At 41.8% G+C, this 27,234-nt stretch overlaps 1 protein-coding gene across 1 annotated transcript; it reads left to right on the plus strand.

The window, feature by feature from the left end:
* Window positions 1-2,911: 2,911 nt before the first annotated feature.
* On the plus strand, window positions 2,912-26,448 carry naa15b (N-alpha-acetyltransferase 15, NatA auxiliary subunit b). The gene is made up of 20 exons (XM_074628723.1): window positions 2,912-3,124; window positions 10,465-10,549; window positions 10,648-10,752; window positions 12,614-12,771; window positions 13,491-13,625; window positions 14,893-15,046; window positions 16,360-16,479; window positions 16,567-16,662; window positions 16,900-17,006; window positions 18,512-18,584; window positions 18,799-18,968; window positions 19,066-19,218; window positions 20,205-20,333; window positions 20,469-20,682; window positions 20,772-20,965; window positions 21,131-21,239; window positions 22,643-22,741; window positions 22,972-23,115; window positions 23,204-23,301; window positions 24,749-26,448. Exons 1-20 carry the CDS (start codon window positions 3,071-3,073, stop codon window positions 24,944-24,946), a joined length of 2,595 nt encoding a protein of 864 aa, XP_074484824.1. The 5' UTR covers window positions 2,912-3,070; the 3' UTR covers window positions 24,947-26,448.
* Window positions 26,449-27,234: the final 786 nt, after the last annotated feature.

The raw sequence follows: 27,234 nt of genomic DNA on the forward strand, positions 1-27,234 counted from the left end.
AGTAGGGCAAAAATGGAAAAGTTTGGCCTAAAGGTGACACTGAACAGTAACAACGGTTTATCCTGTGATGGACATGACAGTGTCCAGAGATTTGCAGGGCAGTCGTTGTTTGTTTTTGGTCTGGAAAGTTAACAGTGACCATACATGGGGCACATCCTCAAGTGCTCATGGTAATACACTCATCACATTTTGAGCTATATTACATACAAAAGCAGTTACCATGCAGCCTTTGAGTGGCCCTACATTAAAGGTCAAGCTGTCAACTGAATTACAAGGACACATCCTCTGGGCAGCATTATTTTATCTGTGCAGATGTTATGGTAATCCGGCCTGAGGTCATCAAAATCAGCCTTCTTCACAGCAACACTGTATAGTTCTTCTTTAAGGTAATCTTTGATTCCTCAGAGTAATCTTTCCTTTTCTTTGGATTTTAGATCCAATTGGTAAACTCTCAGATCCTAAACAGTCTTAATTTGTGCTTGATTTGATTTCAAGTTTCTTTTTTTCTTTCTTTTTTCATCACATGTAGGTTAACACGGGGTCAACGGTATACAATGAAATGTTTTTGACGAGAGAACGGAACAGCTCAGCAATAAAAGCACTAGTTGCATATAAGAGCACTAGTCATATAAAAGATGAAATAAGATAAAATTACAATAATTAGGTAGGTATTATAAGTTGTAAGATAAAAAGTGATGACATAAATAAAATATTGTACTATATACATGTGAAAATTCAATTCAATTCATTTTTATAAAATATAGCATCAAATCATAACAGAAGTTATGTCAATACGCTTTTCATATAGAGCAGGTCTAGACTGTACTCTATATATATAAAATGAGGATTGTGTGTACATTTTGTGCACTGGGAAGGTTGTTTTTTTTGCAGGTGTAGGTCATTCTGTCAGGATGAATTATCATTAAAATAGTGGGGGTACATGTTATTTTATACATGCATGGCCAAATGTGTGGAGACCAGTCAAGGTCTTCCACACCAAACTGGGAAAACTCTCTCTTTTCTGGACCTGGCTTTGTGCACGGTGGCACTGTCATCTTGAAAAGTGAAAGGCCTTAATATATAATTGTGCACTGTAGCATAAAGAGTTCAGATTTAAGAAGGGAGATTTGGAAAATCAAGGGAAAAAAAGCCCCAAACCAAAAGTACACAAGAGTAGCCTATGTGGACAGGGATGCATTATATGGTGTGTTTCTTTTGGGAGATAGAAATTGACAAAACTGGAAGTTTTTCTAGGATGTTGAATACAATTGATTCAGGGATGTTACCAAACGAATGGGGCAGATTTAATCAGATCATCCAAATTAGCCTATACATTATTCTTGATCCCCCATACATTATATAGCTTTTTCAAATGTTTACATTTGATTTATTTTTTAAATAGACAGCTGGGGCCCAGACCAGGGCATTGATTGACTTCTGCTTTGTTTTGAGTGAGGTTCCAAAGTCTTCATGATAGTGGTGAGTATTATTTTAATTGCATTTTAAGGTGGTTGAATAATCTCTTGGATGGGCTATCCTAGATTTACGTTGGTGGGAAATACCCTGATTTATGTAAAGCTTCATCAAAAGCTTCGAAAAAGTTGGTAAAGCAGAATTATGGAAGTTAATTGAACTTTTTAGAGACAAAAAACATAACAAAGTATTTTTTTTATATGTCTTAAAAACATGTCTAGAGGGGATCTTTAATTTTATTTATCACAATCTTCCAGGCTTTTTTATTGAACAAATTCAAATTTACAAACAACATGACTCATAGATAATTATATTAGAGTAAAAGGACAAGGTGCATACGGAACAAAAACATGAAAATAATAATAAATTAAATAAAGAGCTAGGGCTGTACCTGTAATTCATATTCTTCTATTATACTAAGAAGTTTCAATGCATTTTTGTTTTTCATGACTTTAAGGGCTTTTATTTAAGAAAGAAACAGAATGAAACTCATTAAACCTAGGTTTCACTTTCATATACTTGGATTTGTGCAAATCAAATTTTCCAAGAATGAGAATGTTATTCACCAGAAAGTCTTCTTTGTTGTTGTCCATGACAAGACCATAAACAATGTCCTTTTGAGAGACGTTTCCCAGATGAGAAACTTTTGGGAAAAGCCAGTCATGTCTATCATAAAGCCATAAAGCTACAGAATACATAGAATGAAAAAATAAATGATCAGTAGTTTCTGTATCATCACAAAATACAGTTATTGGTTTCAATTCCAAATCGTTGTCGCAACAAATCACTGGATGGATACACTCAGTTTGATATTTTAAAATGGATTTCTTTTGCTTTGGGAGTTATGGGGGATTTTAGATATTTAGTTCGTAACATGTGAATAGTGTATTTCTGATAGATTTGTGACAATCTTCCAGGCTGGTTGTGTAAAAGTAAGCCGCCGCTAATCTAACAAAGGAAAATGTTTTATTTGGTACAATTGTGAGAGATCCCGTTACATGAGCTGGTAATCAATTCCATAATCATTCTTGGAAAGTTTTTTATACATAAAAACAGATTCCTGAAATCAAGACCAAATGTCTCTGTTTTTCATAATGAGCTGTGTCTTTACTTTTCATCTCTGAAACATATGAAGAAAAAGAATGCTATGAAGCTTTCAATGTTAGTTGAGGACCTTAACCTCACAGAGAACCCCTAAAGCACTATTCACACTATTCACACATCCCGTACTTTTGATTTTGTTTGTTTTGTTTTTATCTCTTCATCCACACTCTTATGCACTGCACGTCAATTTCCAGGCTCGTCTGTTCCTTTGTAGTTGTGGACTGTTCTGTATGATGCCATATTGTAATGTACATTTATCAATAAAAATAAATAAATAAAAAAAGTGAGCCGCCGCCATTTTGAAAGGTGTCGGAGCTTCCTTCACCACGTGAGGAGGAAGTGAGTGAGGAGAGGAAGAGGAGCCGGAGCAATCGAGCGGAGCGGCTGAAGCAGCGGAGCGCTCACTCAGCTCGACTCGACTCGTCTTGACTAGCCGGGCTAACTTTAGCTACATGTGCTGAGGTCGAGGGGGGAACTGATCTCAACCGCAACGATGCCGACAGTCACTCTGCCGCCCAAAGAAAACGCGCTCTTCAAGAGGATCCTGGTGAGTTTAATGTTAAACAGTCGCATTACGATACGAGACAACTCACGTGTGAGTTTGAGCGTTCATCGGCGGCTCTCTGTCGCTCTCCGGCTGCTAGCCGTTAGCCGTTAGCCGTTAGCTCCAGTGTGTTAGCAAGATGGCATCATTGAATGGGCTAGCTGAGTGTAGCCCGGCCTGACATGCGCTGTCACCGCAACGTGAAGCCCACATGGTGGTTCTTCACTCTGTTGTGACTCTGACTGACGTGTTGATGGTGATTAAAGTGCAGCAGCACCAGAAGCACGTCGCTGCTGGTTTAACATGTTGATCGGCCTCAGCGCCGCTCACACAACAACCAGCAACTCAGCGCTACTTAGCACGCTGCTAACCCGCTAGCCAAAGTAACGGTCGTGTGTGCTGTTGAGTTAGCTTCTCAAACTACCTCTTATACGTGTTTTGGCGTTTGTTTCTTGTTAACTTAATGCATAGAAGGGTTTTAACCGTGTTTTTAACTGTGTTAGCCGTGGGCCATGCTAACTAACCAGCTATGCGAGCACTGGATGCTCATTTGACGTTAGCTAATCGGCTAACGCTAGCCAGCCAAGGCCTATTACAGGAGGCTGGGACACGCGTCATAGCTGCGGGGATACTGCACATGCGCAGTAGAATCTAGTCTGCCCTGGCCGAAATTGAGCCAATCGCAACGCGGCTTGAGTTACACTGCGCATGCGTCATACCTCCATCCCAAGACCAGTGACCTAGCCTCCTTTAATAGGCCTTGTAGCCAGCTAGCGTTAGATATCTTGTTTCAGCAGATAATAGTCAGTCTTAATCTGTCTGTGTGTTGGACCCCCTGTCTGCACTCATTACCATCACCAGTCTAGCTTCTTGGATTAGGTCAAACTGGTAGTGTGCATGTGTGTGAAAATGAGAGGGAGCAAAGGGACGGACCGGCGTGACTGTGTCAGCAAATCTGTAGCTGCTTCAGGCCTGCTGCTGTGCTCTGGCAGCTAGCTACCCATCCATCCATCCATCCATCCCTCTCCTCCATATCTGGATCCTCGTGCCGCCCTGCTCTTTGTTTGCTATCTGCACACATGTTTATGTGGGTCAGAGGAATTGTTGAACGGGTGTGGATGAAGTCTAGTTTAGTAGTTTGCTGCATGTTAAACAAGTCTTCCTCTTCCTCTTCCTCTGCCATGCTTTATTGGTTGTCAGTGTGTGTGTGTTGTTCAACATCTCTGCATGGACAACTAGCTGCATACTTTCCAGGGACTGTGTAAAGCACGTTGGCAGTGACCCGTTTAATGTCACTGACCAGTTCAGATAACCTTCATTGTTTTGAAAGGCAGGCAGGGGCTCTGCTGGGAGTTGGTGGCTGTTTATCAGCACATTGGCAGAAGGTCATTCATTCACTCTGCCTCTGGCAGGAAAAAACAGACCTGTGACCTGCACTTGATCTTGAAAAGTTAGAGTCTGTGTTTGTGTGCATACCTCAGACTGGGAACACAATGCAGATTGTGTGCAATTAATTTAAATCACTGGGTGAATAAAAACTGAGATTGAGATTATTTTGTGTTGCACAATAATGCAGGAAACATTTAAAGTGGCAGTAGGCAGAAAATTCCTTTCAAAATAACCTTTCAGCATATTGTAATTCAAGTGTCCTGAGAGATAGCTAGACTTCTGCACCTCCTCATGGCTCTGTTTACAGGCTTTAAAAAAAATCTAGCCCATTATGGGAGACTTTGGCCAATCACAGGTCATTTCAGAGAGAGAGAGAGAGAGAGCGTTCATATTGTCTGTTCATTCAACAGAGACAGCGGATAGATAACTTAGATGCTGCGGGGAAAGTGGCTGCATGTCACGGACATGCAACCACTTTCCCAGTAAAAGTCTCCGCCGCACATTTAGTTTAGCAGGTTGTCAGCTGTGTGTCTGCCCGGATTAACGATAGCGATTGGCCAACAAACAGTGTGTGTGTTGTGCCACATTAGCAGCTGTAGCTCTGCTGGTAGCTTCGTGCCCCCCCCCGTAGACACACACATATGGTCTGTCAGCGCAGCGAAACTTCAGCGAGTTTCCAACAGACCGTGTGTGGCGTTATAGCTGTGAACGTAAGTGTAGCAGACAGTGTGTGTACACTTTATTTGTCGGTGAATAAATGCTACGAGGCCACAACTCCTCCGCTCAAGCGAGCTCAAGACCCGAACAAACTTCCTGTATCTGTAACTCTGGCTCAGACTGTGTTACGGTGGACCAGCTTTTCCCCTTAAAGTGTACTGTTGAGCTGTAAAATGAGAAAGTTTGCTTCGGCTGGTGGGCGGGGCTTGGTATTTCCTCAACTAATCTCAACATGGCGGCCAGGTCACAAACGTTCTAATTTTACAGCTAAACAGTACACTAAAAGATGTTTCTGAAAACATTTGAGGCGAGAAATAGGCATTACAGTGACAAAATATTGATTCATATTTGATCAGCGCTGCCTAGTTTGACTGTTTGATCGGAGTTCTCGAGTGATTGACAGCTTCTCAGAGACGGCATGGCTCCAGCTCAGCTCTGATTGTTTGTTTTCCTCCGGTCTGTGAAATCTTGTAGATGCACTGTAGAGGCATGCACTACTGTCAGGTTATAGTGACCGTTTTATAAAAAATATTTTTTTTAAAATAATATTTACTCCAGCCTGGCTTCTCCAGCTTTAACAGAAAGTTACAGAAAAACCTTCACTAGCATACTTACTAACTTATTACCAAATCGTTTTAAATTGTGCATGATACTGCTACTTTTTTAAAGTATGGTGCTGCAGGTTACAAAATCTTCTGGTAGTCTTACTTTCTGCATGAGGAGCTATGAGTATATACAGTAGAAGGCATTTATTAGAGTTTAATGTCACAAACACAAACTTTTTTCAGCTAAACATCATTGTTCAACACTTGTCTATAATAAAGTGAGGTGACCTTTAGTTCTTGTTAAGAGGTCTGAAAGCATTTCATCTGTTTGAAATTGCTGTTTGAATGAGAAAACCAGGAATAAAAGTACTGTCATTCATGACCCTTTCTGCTGTGGGGATGTGATATGAGATTTGAAACAGTTTTCTCTCTGGCCGTAGTCAGAAGTGGACCACACCCCTATTTATTTTTTGCTTTCCCAGACTGAGTGCCCAAATGCATTATTAGAAGTTGGCAGGTCTCCAACTTCTGCATGGCACTGGAGTTTGATGAGTTTCCATTTTGTTCTGTTGTGGTAGGGGGAACACTTTTCCCTCACTGTTAGTTTAACCTAAAGTTGGTCCCTGCACAACGGGTTGACCAATGTGTTTTTTTTAGAGTCAATACTGATACAGATTATTAGTAATCAAGGAGATTGATATTTGAAACTGATACACATTTGCAGTAAAAATGACAAGTAAAGTTTGAAGTATTTGTACTTTTTGCTGTTGTTCCTCCCATGCTGACATGGTCTTTGCATGTATTGCAGACTGCCTTCCCTGGTGTTGGTTGAGTTTATTATCTCATTAAAATAGTGATTCCATCAGTGTTTTATTGCAGTCATGTTCTGACATGAAAACTTTTTGTGCTGCAGTTGAATTTACAGGGCAATGAATTGCATCCAGCCAAGCGCTCCACATTTCTCCCTAAGCTGCTGCAACAAATGATAAAACTGTGTTGCAGACAAATGGGGGTAAAGTTTTAAAAAAAAAATACAAATGTAATAGGAGTGAGAGAGAAACTGAAAAGTCCCACGGTGCCACACAGAGCACTGCCAAAAAAATCCTGACTAATAGATGTAATTCTTTAAACTGGACTTCCAGGTATTTCATGTCATTACACTGATACCTGTAGCAACACGCCCACACCAAAGGTGAGCCCCTTAGGTTTTTATTCAGCGCTCTTCATGCTGTGTGACAGGTTCAGCAGAGTGGAACTGAGTCTCCCTGTTGAAATGATTTATCCAGGACTGTCTCTCTCCTCTTAAAAATCTGCCAGTCGGGCCAGGAGGTTGTAACAGGCTCAGTTTTAAAGCTAGAGTGACATAACTGGCATCATATGAAACTAGTGTCCGTTGGTACCAACTATGTCATCATAGCTTTTAGCGATGGAGGCTACATAACACTCCAAAGTTACGCAAAATTTTGGCGAGGAAAGACATGGCGATTTCCCAGGGGTCCCTTGACCTCTGACCTCCGACCTCCAGATGTGTGAATGAAAATGGGCTCTATGGATACCCACGAGTCTCCCCTTCACAGACATGTCCAGTTTATGCTAATCACATGTAGTTTGGGACAAAAAACATGCAGTTTTTTTTGCATGCTGTATAAATTTTATTTTTGCTCATTCTAAAATGGTTTATTTGTGGCGTCTTTATGCCATAAAATTAAATTAAATAAATCGTAATATATTGCCTTGCTCACAGTACCGCAATATATTGAATTGTTATCCTGTATCATGATACGTATCGTATCACCATATTCTTGCCAATACACAGCCCTAATTATCAGAGACATTTTCTATCGTCCCCGGGACAATGGGACGACGTTCATCTCGAGACCTGATCCCCGGTACTTTACGGTACCATAGAAAAAACGTGTACAGTCACATTTTCAGAAATATGGCATCAAGTTGGTACCAAAGTATCGGTTCTTGTGACATCCCTAGTCCAAATGTATTATGGGTAGTATTTGGTGTATAGAACAATAAAGGTGCCAGGACCTTTAGGCTGGCACACAACTGATAATATTGATTAGTATGATTACAAATACTCCTCTTTTCCTGATATCTTATATTTCTGACTAGGCTCTGCATAATGAAGAAGAGTGAAAACCTTATGGACATAAATGCCCAAACTTAGCAGAAACCTAACTACATTTTAATTCAACTACTGAGTGAAAAGTTGTAGTCCAATTTTGCATCATCATCATTTTCAGTTGCTCTTCACTAATGTCGACGCTTGCGAGTTGTATCCCCAAGACTCTCCTCCTCCTCACCACCAATATGACGCGAATGTGACGTCAGTGCTTTGGAAAATGTTTCCCCTAAATCTACCGTTTGCTCTCCTTGCAGCGAGCCCTGCAGCTTAGAGCCACCGCTCTGACACATTCTCTCTGTAACTCAGCGGGCTGAGTTATTTTGGGTGAGGTAGAGAACATGCTGGATATTAAGCACAGCTGGTGGTGTTAATGTTGCTAAATTTATATTGAACAGTACAGTTTGGGTGTGTACTAGCATCTGTATACCTGCATAATACATGTGTGACTTTTTGAATTGACCCTTACTTGTGTTAAAAGTAAATGGTGTTACACCTTCCAATGTAGCTTTCTGCAGGAGCTCAGTGTTTTGTTTTTAGTAGTAGTATTTTTAAAAACCCAATGCAATGCTAAGACTCTATGCATGGCTGTCATTACATTGATTATTGAATGAATCAGGACAATGGAGTACTGAGCTACAACAAGTTTTGATTTAACAGTTTTTTATAGTTCCTCATGGTTTGGTTTCTACATGTGGAGAGAAATTGGTGTCAGTAAATCAAATGCTTCGGGTTTGGGTACATGGTAATCTCTATAAACAGATTCTGCAGTCACATGTAGAATCTGTAGGCAACGGGACAAGATTTTGGCATCGGAAACGTTCTGGTTTTCCGTTTGTAGTCCGAGTAGTATTGACCCGTCACGTTCGAGCAGGCATTTGTTGAATGCAGGCTCTCCATATGGAGAGCAAAAGAGGCGGAACACATTGGCCGAATTGCAATCTGGGAACCCAATGGCTATCGTCTGACGATGACTTAGCTTTTTATTCGTTTAAAATTAGCTTGTAAACTGGCTACTTGTGAAACAACCCGGTCATACACGTCGCCTCTCAACTCCAAATCCAGTCTCACATTTAAAGTTGCTAATCAGACTGTAAACAATGAGCAGCGCATGCAAAAGGGAGTCTTGGCCTGGAAAACCACTGGCTACACCGGAACCCCAGAAATATAGCCCCTTGCCCCCCCGAGGCTTATTCATTGTCAGACCGATTGCTGATGGGTTCAGAGATTGGGTATATGGTGAAAAGGTTGTGCCATTGAGGCGAGTACTACTAGTGTGTGTCCAATTACTCTGCATTACACCCTTGAACGGATCTTTTCAGGTCTTTTCTGTCATTGTCCTTTATGCAGTTCAGTTAGAGTACAGTATGTAGATAAGGCAGCACCATCCGGCAACTGACGGGACATCAGCCTGTCTCTTCTGTCCTCTAGCCTGAAGTCTCTGTAAGTGGTGCAATCCTCCGCTTAGTTCAACAGTGAATTACTTATAATTTCATAACCAGCCTTGGCACCCGGCCATATGTGAGGTTGACGTAATCTTTTTTTCACCATTAGTGAAGTTGACGGTGGGACAACGAAATGCCATCTGCCAGCTTAACTCTTCCCATCTCTCTCACTCACTCAGATACACACACACACAGTGATCGGCTTAAAAAGAGAGGTGGTGTACTGTTGATTGTGCAACTGCATACTAAATATAACTTTAGGGCAAAAAGCTGGTAATTCCTTTAAGGTGGTGTAATACTGTGTGTATTAGTAAAAAGTCTGATTCAACATTTAAGCTCGGCTGTGTGCAGAAGGCTGATGCATGTTAATATGGATAGTTTTGAGGAATAATTTTGGAGTACATTGTCTGATCATGGTCTGCTGTTGTAATAATATCATTGCTGTATAACTATAACCCAGTCTGTGACCAGAGCTCTTAAAGAGGAACTAGACCCATTTTCAAAATACATGCATGTTATTCCTTTGGTCTTAGACAGTCCAAAAAATATTAGTAAATATGAACAACTCGCTCCCAAATCCAAAAACTAGAGTGCTAAAACTCAAATTTGTGATGTCATAGGGTACAAAGTCTATGGCTGGAACGATAGACCTACTGTATCTCCCGATTTGATACATTTTTAATGGATACATTTAGATATTTTCCAAAGTAAAAGTCCCTAGAAGTGCATTATTCATCTTTTCCCCATGGTCTAGTATTAAGAGAGTTTACTGTAGCAGTCACGATGCTGCGTTCACTGTCTTCAGTTCACCGTCCGGCAGCGTTAACTTAGCTGCCACGGTGCTGCGTGTTGTGTCGCAGACATGCAGCCACTTTCCCAGTAAAAGTCTCCACCGCATATTTAGTTTAGTTTAGCAGGTTGTCAGCTGTGTGTCTGCCCGGCATTACTTTAGCAAGTGTCCAACAACTCAATCAACTTGCACAGTTGAGCTAGTTGTTATGAGTCGGGACAAGGCTATCAACTCCAGGATGAGTATTGTGCTGCTTCTCTGTCTCTCTGAAACGTCACTCTTGTTCTCTTTGCTTAACGTAATTTCTCTCCTTCCTTTGACAGCGATGTTACGAACACAAGCAGTACAGAAATGGGCTCAAGTTCTGCAAACAAATTCTGTCCAACCCCAAGTTCGCAGAGCATGGAGGTAAGCAGCAGGCGTACAGATGGATGAGAAAATTCTCCTGTCATTGGACAATATGTGCTGTATTTCTTACCGTCTGCTGTACCATTGACTATCTGCAGAGACGCTGGCGATGAAGGGACTGACCCTGAACTGTCTGGGGAAGAAGGAGGAGGCCTACGACCTGGTGCGAAGAGGCCTGCGCAATGACCTCAAGAGCCACGTCTGTATCCTTACTCATGTCATGCCACACCTAATGTTGTGTGTAAGTGAAGGTGATATGCTCTGGGTTAAGCTGTTGTCACTTAAAGAGTTCCCACGGCTCCTTAAAAAGTCTTGAAAAGGTCTTAATGTAAAATCAAGGAAATTAAGGACTTAAATTGTCTTAAATTTACCATGAATTTGCTGTAGGTATTACATTTGCAGATGGTGCGTTTAATGCCTACCAGACACTAGAAGACTTTTAAAAGATTTTTAAAAGACTTAAATCTGACACCCTCTCACATCTAAAGGCAATGTGTCTTACGTCTCAGAGTTTTTAGTCACAGACTATACGATTTTGCAGATACTGGGGATCTTACAGGGTCACTATTTACAAGACTACAACTAGATTCCTTTTGAGATGATGTCACATCCTGTTCCTGGTGGAAATTTACAAAAAGAAAAGCTGTTGAGAAAGAAGTGGACAGAAATTGCTGCAGCCCTCGAAACAATTTCAGAAGTTCCCCTCTTTTCTTTCAAAGAAATCGTTTTGATATTTTTGGGGTCTTATATTTGTTGAAGTTTCAAAAAGCATTAAATTTAAACTTTAAAAATGGTGCAAGAACCCTGATTGAAGACGTTCAGTTGTTGTCTTTTGTAAAATGAGTGAATGTGTGTCTGATGTTACGGGACCTTGAGATGCACATTGTGCTGAGGAGCTCTTGTCTGTGTGGAGTATAGTCAGCACATCTCTATTGCTCTCTCTCTCTCTCTGTCTCCCTGTGACTCTCGGGTCTGACGGAAATCTGTGCACATTTCCAGCAGATAAGTGCTGGGCAGCAGCCTAAGTTTAAAGTCAACATACTGTTTCTCTGAGCAGACAACACCCTATCTTTTTTAGCTTCACCAGTCATTTCTTATCTTGAGAAGCCTGTGGCAAATGTGTGTCTCGTTTGTGTAGTGTATACTTTGAGGGATGCATGCTGGTATACAAAGTGTTATGTCATCATTTGAACTCATATGTAGTGATTTTTGGAATTTATTTCATCATTTGGGGCACTTGATCGATTAATGGAGAAGACGATGACATTTAGTTAGTTATTTGCAGCCCTATTTAAAGGTCTTATTGATAACATCTTTGTGTAACAAAATATAAAATAATAATAATAAACGGCTTTTAGAAAGGTGCCGAATAAAAGTATGGCTTTTCCTGAAAAAATTCTGATTGTGAATTAAACATTTAAAAAAATTCTGCCGGATCCCAAATTAATGTTTTGTTTATCTCTGTGGAAAATATCTGACGTTTAGTTCCCACTTTTAACAAGGCTTGTGAGCAAATGGTAAAACAACGTTGGTACCACGCGGTGTCTCTGGGTCATCAGTTAGTGACGAAAAAACAGATAAATGGCTGAGATTAATGTAAGTGTCTGGCAACAACTTGTTGTGAAGCCAATGCAATGGAACAGGGGAGGGAGAATGAGACATCTAGTGTCTGAATGTTATCAATAGCACCTTTAAAACCAAGTCAGCAGTGACCGTTATCTTCAACACATATTCAGGTGTATACCCACAGTCATGGGTGTGTATGATGCTCACGTTAATCAATGGCATGAGTAGTTTATTATATATATTTTTGTTTCTCAAATTGTTAGCAGAATGTGACTTCTTTAATAAGTTAACATTTGAAAAAAAAAAAACTGTTAAAGAACCATCATTAAGTTATTGATACTTTATAGATCAGTTAAACCAGTTGTCTGCTCTAACCAGGAGAGGCTCATTGGGCCCAGTAACCACAACACCTCTGTGCACTTCTCTATACCTTTTTAATAGTATTTTGATAACATCAGATTGAATGGAGGTTGTTCCTTAACTCCACGTGCGTCCCAGGCTGGCATGTTTACGGCCTACTGCAGCGCTCGGACAAGAAGTACGATGAGGCCATCAAGTGTTACCGCAACGCTCTGAAGTGGGACAAGGACAACCTGCAGATCCTCCGAGACCTGTCCCTGCTGCAGATCCAGATGAGAGACCTGGAGGGCTACAGGGTGAGATTTTCATGAATGAAAACCAATTTTCAGTCATCCAGCCCCACTCGGGGGTCAGGTCAGCCGTAGAAGAGCCGTGCTCTAGAGTCCACACCCAGTTGTGAGAAGCAGATTTAAGAAATATGGCAACTTTTCTTTGTAATTCAAGAATAAAACCGACTTGAATAATTTGTGGGGAAATAACTTCCTGGAGTACCACACTCCAATCTGTCGCTCTGCCTCGTCCAGGACGCAGTATGGCACCGATTTGGAGAGGACGGAGCATATCAGCAGGCAGATATCAGGTTGCAGTCAGGCTTCACAATGTAGAACAGCTCTCGTGGGACACAGCCTGGGATTTAGATGCTTATTTAGTGAGAGGTATGAAATGGCGAGATGAAAGTGTGGTTGAAAGGATTAAAAATATGGACGAGAGTGGGAAAGGGAGGGGCACTGAATCAGAGTGTATTAGATGTGTTGTTATTTGGTTCTCCCTGAGCGAGCTAGTAACAACCTGGTGTCAAAACCATGAATCAGCAAAATATCTCTTCTCCACGTTGTGCTGCCAACCGTCATTTCCTCCTAGTTTATCTCCCTAGCTACACATCGCTTTACAAATCCTTTGGGCCACATGAAGAGTTGTCTTACAGAGGACATTAGTTCATTCTTTTGTCACCCAGTTTGTCCTGATAGTAAGCATGGCTAAATAAACTGGTGTTTGGATTTTTTTTTCTCTGTAGGAGACACGGTACCAGCTGTTGCAGCTGCGTCCAGCGCAGCGGGCCTCCTGGATCGGCTACGCCATCGCCTATCACCTCCTGGAGGACTACGAGATGGCTGCAAAGATCATTGAGGAGTTCAGGAAAACACAACAGGTTAGACCCAATGACGGCTTACCATGTCTCTCATATATATATATATATATATATAAACTAGGGCCGTCAAAAGTATGTGATAGTAACGCGTTGACTCAAATTAGTTTTAACGCCACTAATTTCTTTAAAGCATTAACACAACTTGTGATTTTTAGGTTGTAACAGGTTCAGTTTTAAAGCTTGAGTGAAGATACTGGTATCATATGAAACTAGAAAAATCTAAGGAATCCATTGGTACCCACCATGTCATACTAGCTTGTCATGAAGGAGGATAAATAACGCTCCAAACTTGCGCTATATTTTGGCGAGGAAAAACTGGCATGGCCATTTTCAAAGGGGTCCCTTGACCTCTGACCTCAAGATATGTGAATGAAAATGGGTTCTATGGGTACCCACGAGTCTCCACTTTACAGATATACCCACTTTATGATAATCAAATGCACATTGGGGCAAGTCATAGTCAAGTCAGCACACTGACACACTGACGTCTGTTGGGCTGCAGTTTGCCATGTTATGATTTGAGCATATTTGTTATGCTAAATGCAGTACCTGTGAGGGTTTCTGGACAATATCTGTCATTGTTTTATGTTAATTGATTTCCAATAATAAATAGATACACACATTTGCATAAAGCAGCATATTTGCTCCCATGTTGGAAAGAGTATTAGATATTTATCTCCCTTTTAAGGTACATTTTGAACAGATACAAAATGTGTGATTATTTTGCGATTAACTATTTTAATCGATTGACAGCCCAAATAAAAATACTTTCCTTCTCATTCTTCATACATGAGGTGAGATATGGTATTATGATCAGGACTGAGAAACTGAGCCATGAATATCAAGTATCTTGTGTATCGCAGATGCTGTTCAACACTCTGCAGTGTAAGATGAGTAACAGGATTACTCACATTTCTTGTCATGTCGTAGGTGTCTGACTTTCTGATTGATGCTTCTGAGTTACAGTGCGTGATTTAAGCCAGTCAGTCCTTCCTCTCGACAGAGTTTTTAAATATGGGTGTTGTCTCTGTCCTCTGTGCATCGGTCACAATAGAGCTCACTCTCTCTGGCTTACTCCTGATAAGACCATTCTGCTTCCTGTCTTTGTGCCATATATGTAATACAACAAGCTGTTGTGACTAGGCAACGGCACATATACACCAACAATGATGCATTGTCCTGAAGTTCACCCAGCAACTCCAGTAGTATTTCACTGTTGCTTGTCGAAAAATGTTGAATTCACCAAACAACCCATTTGTTTGTCCAGACGTCTCCAGACAAAGTGGACTACGAGTACAGCGAGCTCCTGCTGTACCAGAACCAGGTGCTGAGAGAAGCAGGCCTTTACAAGGAGGCCCTGGAGCATCTGTCCAACTACGAGAAGCAGATCTGTGACAAACTGGCTGTGGAGGAGACACGAGGTGGGTCACTGTGCTCCAAACGTACTCTGTCAATGTCACACTGAATCCAGAACCTTGGGATTAGCCAATGGTGGCTCTACGCGCCTCAGGTGACTGTAAGGGTAAACATGTGTATACTAGTAAATCCAGAGCGGCCATAGTAAACCTACTATAGTAGATTTTGGCAAAAAGCATCCAGACAAAGTCTCTGAAACATCACAGGCAATTTGATGAGTTAACCTTTCAAAAATGTAGGGCCAAAATGTAGCGTTTAAGGGCATCTATTGGCAGGCATGTAATATAATATTAATAAGTGTTTTTCTTTAGTGTATAATCAACTGAAAATAAGAATCGTTGTGGTTTCGTTACCTTAGAATGAGCCGTTTATATATACATAGGGAGCGGGTCCTCTTCATGGAGCCAGCCACCATGTTTCTACAGGCCCCATGGACGGACAAACCAAACACTGGCTCTAAAGAGAGCATTCACGTTTTAACGTCGGCCGCCGTAGTTCTCCTACACGCTTGGTACACGGGAAAATTTCAGGTGTTTGCAATCTGCCACCATATCCTACACACTGCTCCTTTTAAGAGATTTTAACGTTTTGCTCTACGACATAAAATACGTCAGTAAATGGAATTGCTTTTTTATAGCTCCATTCTAGTCTTCCGACCACTCAAAAGCACTTTACACTACATGTCAGTCTTCACCCATTCACTCACACACATTCATACATTGATGGCACAGCCTTTGGGAGCCATTTGGGGTTCAGGATCTTGTCCAAGGACACTTCAACATGCGGACTGGAGGAGCCTGAGATCAAACTGTCGATCTTCCGATCCTTTTACATGTCCTAAAAAAGGCGTTTGCTAACAAGTGGCTAAATTAAACTACTAAACGCCATCACGCCAAACACTAGTCCTCCTTTAGCTTAGTGGTGGGGACCTGAAGTCATGCGACGTTAGTTAGTTTATAGCCTAATGTTCACCTTTTACTTCTGAGTTGGCTTTCAAATATTCGTCATTTCCGCACCACTCTATTTACACACACACACTATATTTCAGACTGTTAATATACAGCTGGACCAGAGTCAGTGTGGACCGTTTGTTCACGTTGTAAGATATCTTAATGCTCACCCGAGCAGGTGACGCTCTGCTGCATTTCAATAATAGAATGTCAGGGCTGTATTTTTTTTTTTTTACAAGATTCAAATGAATATTTACTTGCTGTTCAGCTTCTTCAACCTTAACCTTCTCTAACCTTCGGTTGAATCAGAGCAGCTTTGGACTCTTTCTATGCACTTTGACACCAAATCTCTTCTCATGTTTCTGTAGGAGAGTTACTGTTGAAGTTGGAGCGTCTGGATGAGGCAACAGAGGTCTACCGCCGTCTGCAGGAGAGGAACCCCGAGAACTGGTCCTATTACCGGGGCTTGGAAAATGCCCAAAAACCAGGTATGACACAACATCATCATCACTGACATTCATTGTACAAGCTACAGTTGTCTACACTAGTTAATTTTTCTGTTTGCTTTTTCCCAGGTGGTGTAGAAGAGAGACAAAAGATCTATGAAGACGCCTGGGAGAAGTTTCCCAAAGGACTGGTTCCTCGCCGGCTGCCCCTCAACTTCCTCTCTGGTGGGTCTCCTTTCAGGGACTTCAGTCCAATTTTCCATCCGTGTCGTAGGAATGAACGATCACGCTAGTAGCCGTCTTCAGCTTCAGTTGTTTGATTGTATTCATGCTATTTGGGTTTCCAGTTTTTACTCTACTTTTATTTGTTAGTCATTTTTTGACCATGAATGAAATTAACTGCGTGATTAGAGGTGGCGTAAAGTTTTATGATCTTCTCCATCTCCCCGTATTTCTCTACAGGTGAGAAGTTCAGAGAGTGTCTGGACAGGTATCTGCGGTTGAACTTCAGTAAAGGCTGTCCGCCCGTCTTCACCACTCTGAAATCACTGTACAACGACAAAGAAAAGGTGACAGCACTGCTGCTAACACACGACAGATGACTGCTCTACATCACAAAGACTTTTTCCTCACTTCACTTTAAACCAGCTTACATAATGCACTGAAGGAAGGGGAAAGATTCCTTTGTACTAGGTTTAAAGGGATAGATCGGGTTGTTTGATGTGGGGTTGTATGAGGTACTTATCCATAGTCAGTGTATTACCTATAGTAGTTGACGGTCGCCATGCCCCCAGTTTGGAGAAATAGACAGGAGTACCAGCACGGGAGCAAAGTAATGTATTGCTGCAGATGGGGGCAGCAGCAGAACATATTTTAAACATCTAAAAAAATAAAATATCAAAAATCAATATCAGTCTATACAAGTGTACACAATATTTAGAATATTTTCACTGCTTTACCTTGCCGTCAGACAGCCCTTTCCAACGGGGAACTGAAGCCGTTATCTATGCTCTCTTCAAAGCCACTAGACTCCTTTTGGGGGGAAAAAACAGTAATTTTACCTCACAGAACACGGGAGTTTGTTTGTGTTATTGTGTTTCACCAAAGTCACGCAATATCACAAACTAACCGACTAAAGCTAAGTACACACTACAATTCTTTAAGTCATTGTGGTTTTCCCACTACAAGACCTTTCACTGGAAGAAATCCACGACGAGGTCTCCAAATTACATTTTGTCACGAAAACACACGTGACAAATACACAGTAAATGACGTGATACCATGCGCAAGACACATTGCTGATGTTGTCGTTGGCACATGCATTTACAAAATAGCCTGTTTCCACACTTTTTTTTTTTTTTTACTATTTTTTTCCCTCTAGGTGCAGCAACAACTTTTACAGTAAGTTCCTACTGTTACAGGCCTCCTCCCCCAGGTTTCCCCTCAACCCGTATTTTGCACTCTCACTGGCTGTAGCTTGAGGCCGAAGTCCCCGACAGTTTTTTTTTTTAGCTTGATAGATATCCGGAACGTGTCTGCGAGGTGTCTGCGAGGCATCGGCGAGCTTCAGCGCGCCTCCTGGCTCATGTCTTTGGGCAGTTCACACATGACCCTCGAGCACCAATGTGCGAGCGGTGAGTCAATGCTGATTTGCCTCTGATCTGGGGCTTTTGTTGGTGAGCAACAAAAACTGTCACGGAGCAGAAAATCAGGGCTAAAATTGTGTAGTGTGAACTAGACATAACTGACGGACCAGAGTCTGGTGGCTTTGGCGTTCCCTGTCAGAAAGGGCCGTCAAGGTAAAGCAGTGAAAATATTAGAAATATAACGTACACTTGAACAGATTTTTTTTAAGGTGAGCCTTTCTTTTAGCTGTCTAAAATACGTTTTGTTGCTGTCCCCGTCCACAGCAGTACATTACTTTGCTTCTGTGCTGCTAACTCCTGTCTGTTTCTCCAAACTGGGGGCGTGTTAAGGGTGTTAAGTTATTGATTGATTATTGAAGTATTCACTCACAGATATGTACTCTATACTGCAGGTCAGGTAATGTACCCTGTCTTCTTTCTCTTTGCAGGTGGCATTAATAGAGGAGCTGGTTGTCAGCTATGAAACCACATTAAAAAGCTGTAGAATGTTCAACCAGAACGGTGAGAAGAAAATGTATTAATCAGTATTATGATAAGAAATTTGATGTCTTTCTAATCAATAATATTGAGAAAAGTATCCAAAGTGGGGATTGATTTCATTCAAATCTTAAGGAGTATAACCAACATTCTCATTTCTGTTCAGAACCTACAACTATTGCAGTCTTTTGTTTACAATCCCTGAAGAAGTAACCTCGAAACAATCTCTCTGTCGCAGATGACGGTAAGGAGGAACCACCGACCACATTGCTCTGGGTGCAGTACTTCCTGGCACAGCATTACGACATGATTGGCCAACAGACGCTGGCTCTAGAATACATCAACGCAGCCATCGAGAGCACGCCGACGCTCATCGAACTCTTCCTTATCAAAGCCAAGATTTACAAGGTAGCATACGGCACACATGTTTAGGGGGTTATAACTGAGGAGCAATGGAGAGTTGCCGTGCTGTTGTCGTGTTGTATTGACCTTTACCCTCCTGCAGCATGCTGGGAACATCAAAGAGGCTGCTCAGTGGATGGACGAGGCCCAGGCTCTGGACACCGCTGACAGATTCATCAACTCCAAGTGTGCCAAGTACATGCTGAAGGCTGGCATGGTCAAAGAGGCCGAGGAAATGTGCTCCAAGTTCACCCGGGTGAGAGAAACTGTCCGTGGGTGTGCACACAAGTCCAAACAGACAGCCGACGAGCTGAGGAAAACTTTTGAAAATGTCAAAACAAAATCATAGAACCTGGAGACCTCATGACCCCTCAGTATTACTAGCCTACAACCTGAAATAACTGAAGGTGGAATTCTTTTCACTTATGCAGATTAACACAGGGTTATAAATTAGGGCTGCCACAGTTAACGAGATAATAACGCATTAACGCAAATTCATTTTGATGCCACTAATTTCTTTAAGGCATTAACGCAACTCCGTTTTAAAGTGTGAAGATGCTGGCATCATGAGACTAGAAAACCTAAATCCATTGGTACCAACCATGTCATACTAGCTTGTAGCGGAGGAGCCTAAATAACGCTGTGATAATCACATGCAGTTTTGGGGCAAGTCATAGTCAAGTCAGCACACTGACACACTGACAGCTGTTGTTGCCTGTTGGGCTGCAGTTTACCATGTTATGATTTGAGCATATTTTTTTGGGGCAATATTTGTCATTGTTTTGTGTTGATAAATGATTTTCAATAATAAATATATCCGTACATTTGCATAAAGCAGCATATTTGCCCACTCCCATGTTGATAAGAGTATTAAATACCAGACAAATCTCCCTTTAAGGCACATTTTGAACAGATAAAAAAGGTGCAATTAATCACAATTAACAGCCCTAATTCTAACTCATTGTACCTCAATATAACTTACAAAAGGCCTCTCCTAAAAATCCTGTCTAATTCTATCAGCCATATCTGCAAAGGAGTTCACACACAGTGAACCTAAACAAGCCCGGTCATGATTGGCAACATAATTCTATACATGAAGAATAATAATAATAATAATAGATCCACAGTAACACAAAATGACCAGACAAATGTGTGTGCAGCACTTGACATGATAATTGGTCACGTCCTTGTTTTGTCATTCACTTTGCTCATGCGTGTGTTTTTTGCTTTGTCTCGGTCCAGGAGGGAGCATCAGCAGTGGAGAACCTCAACGAGATGCAGTGCATGTGGTTCCAGACGGAGTGTGCACTCGCCTACAAGTCCATGAACAAGTTCGGGGATGCCCTCAAGAAGTGCCACGAGATTGAAAGAGTGAGCCTTTATTATCAGGGATTGTACCTGGTGTATTATTACATGCATGAGACTCCTTAGCTAAGGAGTTCCTTGATTGTTTTGTTTTTTTGTTTTGTTTACATCTTCCTCCTCCTTTCTCCCCTCTCTCATCAGCATTTTGTGGAGATCACAGACGACCAGTTTGATTTCCACACCTACTGCATGAGGAAGATGACGCTACGCTCCTACGTGGACCTACTGAAGCTGGAGGACGTGCTCCGGATGCATCCCTTCTACTACAAGGCTGCCATCAGCGCCATCCAGATCTACCTGAGCCTCCACGACAATCCCCTAACTGACGACAGCAAGGAGCTGCAGGCCGACACCGGTGAGACACTACTTTGAGTGTCCAATATGTATTAAATGCTGAAATTAGTAGATTTTGTCCATCATTAACGCCCCCGCTCTCTTCTCTAGCTAACCTCTCGGACAAAGAGCTGAAGAAGCTGAGGAACAAGCAGCGGAGAGCCCAGAAGAAAGCCCAGCTGGAGGAGGAGAAGAAGAACGCGGAGAAGGAGAAGCAGCTGAAGAACCAGAAGAAGAAGAAGGAGGATGATGACGAGGAGATCGGAGGGCCCAAGGAGGAGCTAATACCTGACAAGCTGGTCAAGGTTAGAAACATAAAGAATCATAAAAACTTTACAGTCAGTGGCAAGGCAATGGAAATTTGTCTTCACCGCTGCTCACACAGGTTACACACAGAATAACATACTATCAGGTGAGCGGAGTCAGTTAAGCTGATTTTGTGTTCCCTCTCTGTCACTTCCTGTTTACAGGTAGAATATCCACTGGAAGAAGCTGTCAAGTTCCTGATTCCCCTGAAACACCTGGTCAAGGACAAAATAGACACACACCTACTGGCCTTTGAGATCTACTTCAGGAAAGGTTGGCAAGCACATTTAAATGACACTTCACTGACTTTTTCTTTAGTTTTTAAGATCTTTGCACACCAAGTTCGTTTTAGTTTTTTCTGCGTATGCATATTATTAATTCGTCATTTGATTAAAAAAAAACGTTACACACAGAAACCTTGCACACTGAGTGCGATGCGTCTTTATTATTCTATTTGTTGCGAAGATTCACAGTACGAGACAAAACTGAATTAATTACGTGGGTGCGATGGATAGCGCTAGTCCCAAACGGGGCTAATGAATGAATGACATTAGCAAGAAGCTGTTGTTTGTGATCACTACTCTCTAATCTTTCCTACATCCTTTTGTTTTGTGACCATCCCCGAATCCAAGCTGTTCTGCAATCACCTGCCACAATCTATCTTTTCCGTAAAGTGTTTTTATCAGATGCCATTTTGGCAGACGTTTGCACGGTCGGTGACTGAGTGGTCAAAAAAAACCTCTTTTGCCTTTTGACGGATGCAAAAAAATGCAGAAGGTCTAGCCGAAAGTTCCGCAAACTTAAATGACGAACGAAAGTTTCGGAGTCGGTGTGTAAAAAAAAAAAAAGGACTAGGTGTGCAAAGGCCTTTACTAGGGGTGTCGCGATGCAAGAAATTTAGTAGTCGATACCAATACCAATGGAATTCCAGGATTCTCGATACAAATTGTTGATGATACAATAGAAAACAAAAGTAAAACAATAAATCCCAGGTACCTCAACATCCACTCCTTTTATTACCGTTTGCATACTTGTTTTTGTTAGGAAGTTAATCAGGTCATAATTCCCTCTATCATTTATTTTATTTTGCTGTGAAAACATCTCCTTCAAACATCTGGATTTACTCAAGTTTCTCACCAAAAACTGTATTTTACAAGATTACATTTGAGCACATCATGAAAACGTTGGAATTTACCTTCGCTCAATACTCAGTTTTTACTGAATAGAGCCTGAACGCATCATGTATCATTATGTAAATCACTGGCACCTCCTGTGTTGAAGTCGGCAGAACGAGAGTTAGTTAACGTTAGCTGTTAGCAGCCGGTAAGCAGCACAGTCCTCCACAGCTAAAGTTAACTAGCTCTCGTTCGGCCGTTTTCAACACAGATTTGTTGTTCACAATGTAGCATTATAAAGGAAAAATAGGGTTCATCCCCTGAACGCATCGATGGTGAGTTTATTGCATCCCAAACACATTTTCCGTTGTCCCCGGGACGGGATACGGTACCTGTTGCACTGTAGAAAAATGAGTACCGTCACGTTCTCAGAATTTTTGTATCAACTTGGTATCAAACTATCGGTTCTTGTGACATCCCCTAGTTCTTACCGTGTTGTCCTTTACCTCATTTACTTAATTTCTGCTTCACACAGATTTACAATCCGTCTTCTCTTTTCAGAAAAATACCTGTTGATGCTCCAATCGGTGAAGAGAGCGTTGGCCATCGACCGAGACCACCCATGGTTACACCAGTGTCTAGTACGCTTCTTTAAAGGAGGTAGGAGAGAGGGTTCCTCATTAATACCACAGCTGTTGAATGTTGTTGATTTCATGTCCTTCACATTTTGTTATATACCTTTTTTGTTCCTTTATTCCTGCATCCTTTCTCTTTCTAATTTACTACCCACCACCTTCCTCCTTGCCCTTTTCTTCCTACTTCTTTTTGTTTTCAACATTCCTCCCACCATTTCTCACACCTCTCCCTCGTCTTCCTCTCCTTTCTTTCAGTCTCTGAGAGCAAGGAGCTGCCGGCGACAGTCCGGACGGTGCTGAAGCAGGAGATCACCCGACTGTTCGGAGACAGCAACGCCATGAGCTTCAACCAGGCCTACCTCACCAAGCACTCAAACTCCATACCACACCGACTAGCTGGTAGGCTACTTAAAAACCTAAAAACAATCCTGCCTCTCCAGGACTTTCCCTCAGACTGACAGACTGACTTCTTCTCTCCCTCCTGCAGCTGCTAAGATGATGGCGTACCTGGACTCATCGACTGAAACAAAGGCAGCAGAGCTGGCCACAGCACTAGATGAGCCACTCAACAACCGAACCATACAGGTACGCATTCATGGAATCATGCAGTGTCACGACTGTCTGGTAAAAAGTTGGAATACATACTATCAATGTTAGCAATTATGCATTGATACCACAGTGGAAGTACTGATATTGATGTAGTCCTTATTATAACCTTATTAACACCTGAGACCGGCAATCTTGATTGACTTCACTGTCTTTCAGAGGCTGAAGCAGGTTCAGTTTTAGAGCTAGAAGGTACAGATATCATCTGAAACTAAAAAAACCTAAGGAATCTATTGGTGACAAACATGTCATGCTAGCTTGTCAGGAAGAACGATAAATAACGCTCTAAAGTTACGCTAAATTTTGGCGAGGAAAAACTGGCATGGCCATTTTTAAAGGGGTCCCTTGACCTCTGACCTCATGATATGTGAATGAAAATGGGTTCTATGGGTACCCACGAGTCTCCCCTTTACAGACATGCCCACTTTATGATAATCACATGCAGTTTGGGGCAGAAACCATGCAGTTATATGAATGCAATATAAATATGTTTTTTCACCTATTCTAAAATGGTGTTTGGATATTTCTGCATACTGGGATCCCTAAACAGTCTTACAATTACATAAATTGGGTATCACTGTCAAGCTGAGACTCTTGTGGATCCAATGAGCTCAATTGTATTAATGTGATGTTAGTCCCCCATAGTAGTAATTTGACCTCACTGTATAAAATGACCTGTGGTGACCTCTAGGATAATCACAGCCTCATGAAACTTTACAGCCACAAACTACAAACCTAGGGCATTCAGAGAATGGATGGCTTTCCTAGCTAGATTGACAATAAGGGGGTTTCTGAGGAGTTTCCAGAACAGAAGTGCTCGCCATCCAATCGCTGAAAAATGCAATTCTTGCAGAAATCTCCAAATGTCAAAAGTTTTTGATACCAAATCACAGCAGGGACTTTTTCTACGGTGTTCCTCAAACTCTTGGTGTCTTACTGTAGTTATTTGAAGGGATTATTGGTCATTTTTATTAATTCTCGAGAGGTAAAAATGGTTAAATTTAGGACCAAATAGAGCATGGGGATGGCCATCATATACTTCTATCATAATGTTCTAAAGCCTTATACACTTTAACAATTTATTTAATTAATTAATGTTATTTCTGATTTATGACTATAACAACTTGACACACAGTGCTGAGCTGCATCTCAATTAATCTTCAGGTTCCCGGCTTTCAGATGATGTACACCACTTCTATGTGACATCTACTGTTGACCTGCTATCTCCCCCTAAAGACCCCCTGTACCCCCCTAAAAGAGACATAAATGGGTCTATTGTGGGTCTCAGAGGGTTAATAATTTGATATATTGATTATATTATATAGCCCATGTGGATGGATCAGTAGTAGATAAGGTTGACTTTTAATAAATAAAATTCCCTAAATGTGCAGAGCTCCCATTTGACATTTGTTTCTACCCTCCTCAGATCTGCACAGAGGTCCTGGAGTGTCTCCGGAGCGGCGTGCTGGGCGACTGCAAGGAGCGCGCCGAGTCGTACCGAGCCGAGTGTCGCAAGCTTTACCCCTACACGTTGGCTTTCACGCCTCCGGGATACGAGGAGAACACCAAGATCGCCAACGGAGACGTTTCCACGGAAACGGAGGAGCTAGCCAATGAGATGTGAGCGCGACGGAACAACAGCGGATGAGAAAAGGAATTGGGCCGAGCACAGAGCCTTGTGGTACGCCTGGCAGCCATTTTGTAGAGCCAGACACGGAGGGAAGCGAAAAATGGGTGTTTCGTTCTTTGGCTCAGCTTAATCGGGTCTGTCCTGGCATGGCTTGGCTCTCTCCCACATGGTGAAAATCAGGACTGTGTGTGTGTGTGTGTGTGTGCGCGTGTGTGTGTGTGTTGAGAGCATGTGTGCGGTTGTGTATATTTGTGGGAAAGAGGGAGGGAGGGGGGGGGGGGGAGGAGGGGAAGAGGAAGATAACAGGAATGGCCATTTTACTTTTTTAATAAAGCTGACAACCAAGCTGAAAATGATAATAAACAGTTAGTTATTGGCAAACTGTCGGGAGAAACGGCGACGGACCGACACGGACTGTCCGTTTCCTCGGAGACGATCAATAACAGTGACAGCAACCACTCGAGTTGGACTCTGCTGTTCCGACACACGCCTATCGCATACTGCGTTCCCCCCTTATTTTAAAAAAAAAGCTAATTTAAATGAAAAACAGGACACAACTGTCACTGGGGGACGGGAGGACTGAGCTGAGTGGATCTGATCTCTGACAGATCTGTAGGAAGCTGAGCAGGAAGAGTTACTGAGGACCTGACGTAGTTACTGAGGACCCGACGTAGATACCGAGGACATCCAGCGACCGCAGGCGCATCTGGATCTGCTGTAACGCTCCAGTAAATCGCTGATCTACATGTGGCGGTTGCCGTGGAGTGTGCTTGAGGAAGTCCCGATCTGTGCTGGGGCGCTGCACGAACAACGTCGCCTCACATGTGAACAGTTTTTTTTTTTTGTGTGTGTGTTTTAACGTCAGACTGTGCTTCCCTCACGGTTCCTGTTTAAACTTGGGAATATGTAATCCTCTGTCTGTTAATATGGGAGCACCTTGTAGCACAGATTTAAAAACTGTAAAGGTTGTGTGTCGTGCTCCGTTTCAAATACACTGCTACTCTTTAACATTTTTACATAGTTCTGAGAGAGTTGGATAGATCTAAGCAATACCATAGACACCTTCCTGTCCATAATGGATCGACGAAGCTCTTCTTATTGATGATAAATCATTTCTAGATCTGGTTGAAGTGGTTACGCTGAGCCCTCCTGGCAAAGTCACTTGTTGTTGTTGTTAGAAATGGTTTGATCTGCATGTACACAGGGACTCTTAACTATCCTGTTTCAGAGGGCTCTTCTCTGTTCATTAACACGGCTCCTCTAAAGGTCAGAGAACAGCATCTCAGCCCGTTGCCCGAGGTGACAGAAGTGAAAATGTTAAAAGGCGAGTAAACGTATGAGCATCTGGAATTTGTTTTATTTTTTCCCCCTCCTCCTCGGTCTCTTTTCTTCCCCTTTTTCCTCTAATTTGGGTTCTAATGTGAAAGATGAAATCTGAGATGGCGATGTATGATATCTCTGGATTTTTGTATTAAAACCAAACGAAAGAAAAACAATTGACTTGTTTTCATCTGTGTGTGTGAAGCCACTGTTAAACCTGCTGCTGTGTTCCTACCACGCAGGTCAGACTCAGCATTGTGAGTGAGGTTGACATCACACTCTTGGTCTTCTGCTATAGCCACTGTATATAAAATGTTTATTAATAATAGTTTATTTAGAATTAGGATTTTTCGGTCCATCATTAAAATAGTTAATTGCGATTAATCACACATTTATCTGTTCAAAATGTACTTTAAAGGGAATTTGTCATGTATTTAATACTCTTAACATGGGAGTGGACAATTATGCTGCTTTATGCAAATGTATATATATATTTATTTTTGGAAATCAATTAACACAAAACAATGACAAATATTGTCCAGAAACCCTCACAGGTACTGCATTTAGCATAAACAATATGCTCAAATCATAACATGGCAAACTGCAGCCCAACAGCTGTCAGTGTGCTGACTTGACTATGACTTGCCCCAAACTGAATTTGATTATCATAAAGTGGCCATGTCTGTAAAGGGGTGACTCGTGGGTACCCATAGAACCCATTTTCATTCACATATCTTGAGGTCAGAGGTCAAGGGACCCCTTTGAAAATAACCATGCCAGTTTTTCTTTGCCAAAACTTTAGCGCAGGTGTGGAGTGTTATTTCACAACAAGCTAGTTTGACCTGGTTGGTACCAATGGATTCTTAAGGTTTTTTCTAGTTTCATATGATGCCAGTATCCTCACTCTGGCTTTAAAACTGAGCCCGCTACAACCTAAAATCCAGAAGTTTCGCAAAGAAATT

Source organism: Sebastes fasciatus, chromosome 3, assembly GCF_043250625.1.
Source record: "Sebastes fasciatus isolate fSebFas1 chromosome 3, fSebFas1.pri, whole genome shotgun sequence".
Lineage (NCBI taxonomy): Eukaryota > Metazoa > Chordata > Actinopteri > Perciformes > Sebastidae > Sebastes > Sebastes fasciatus.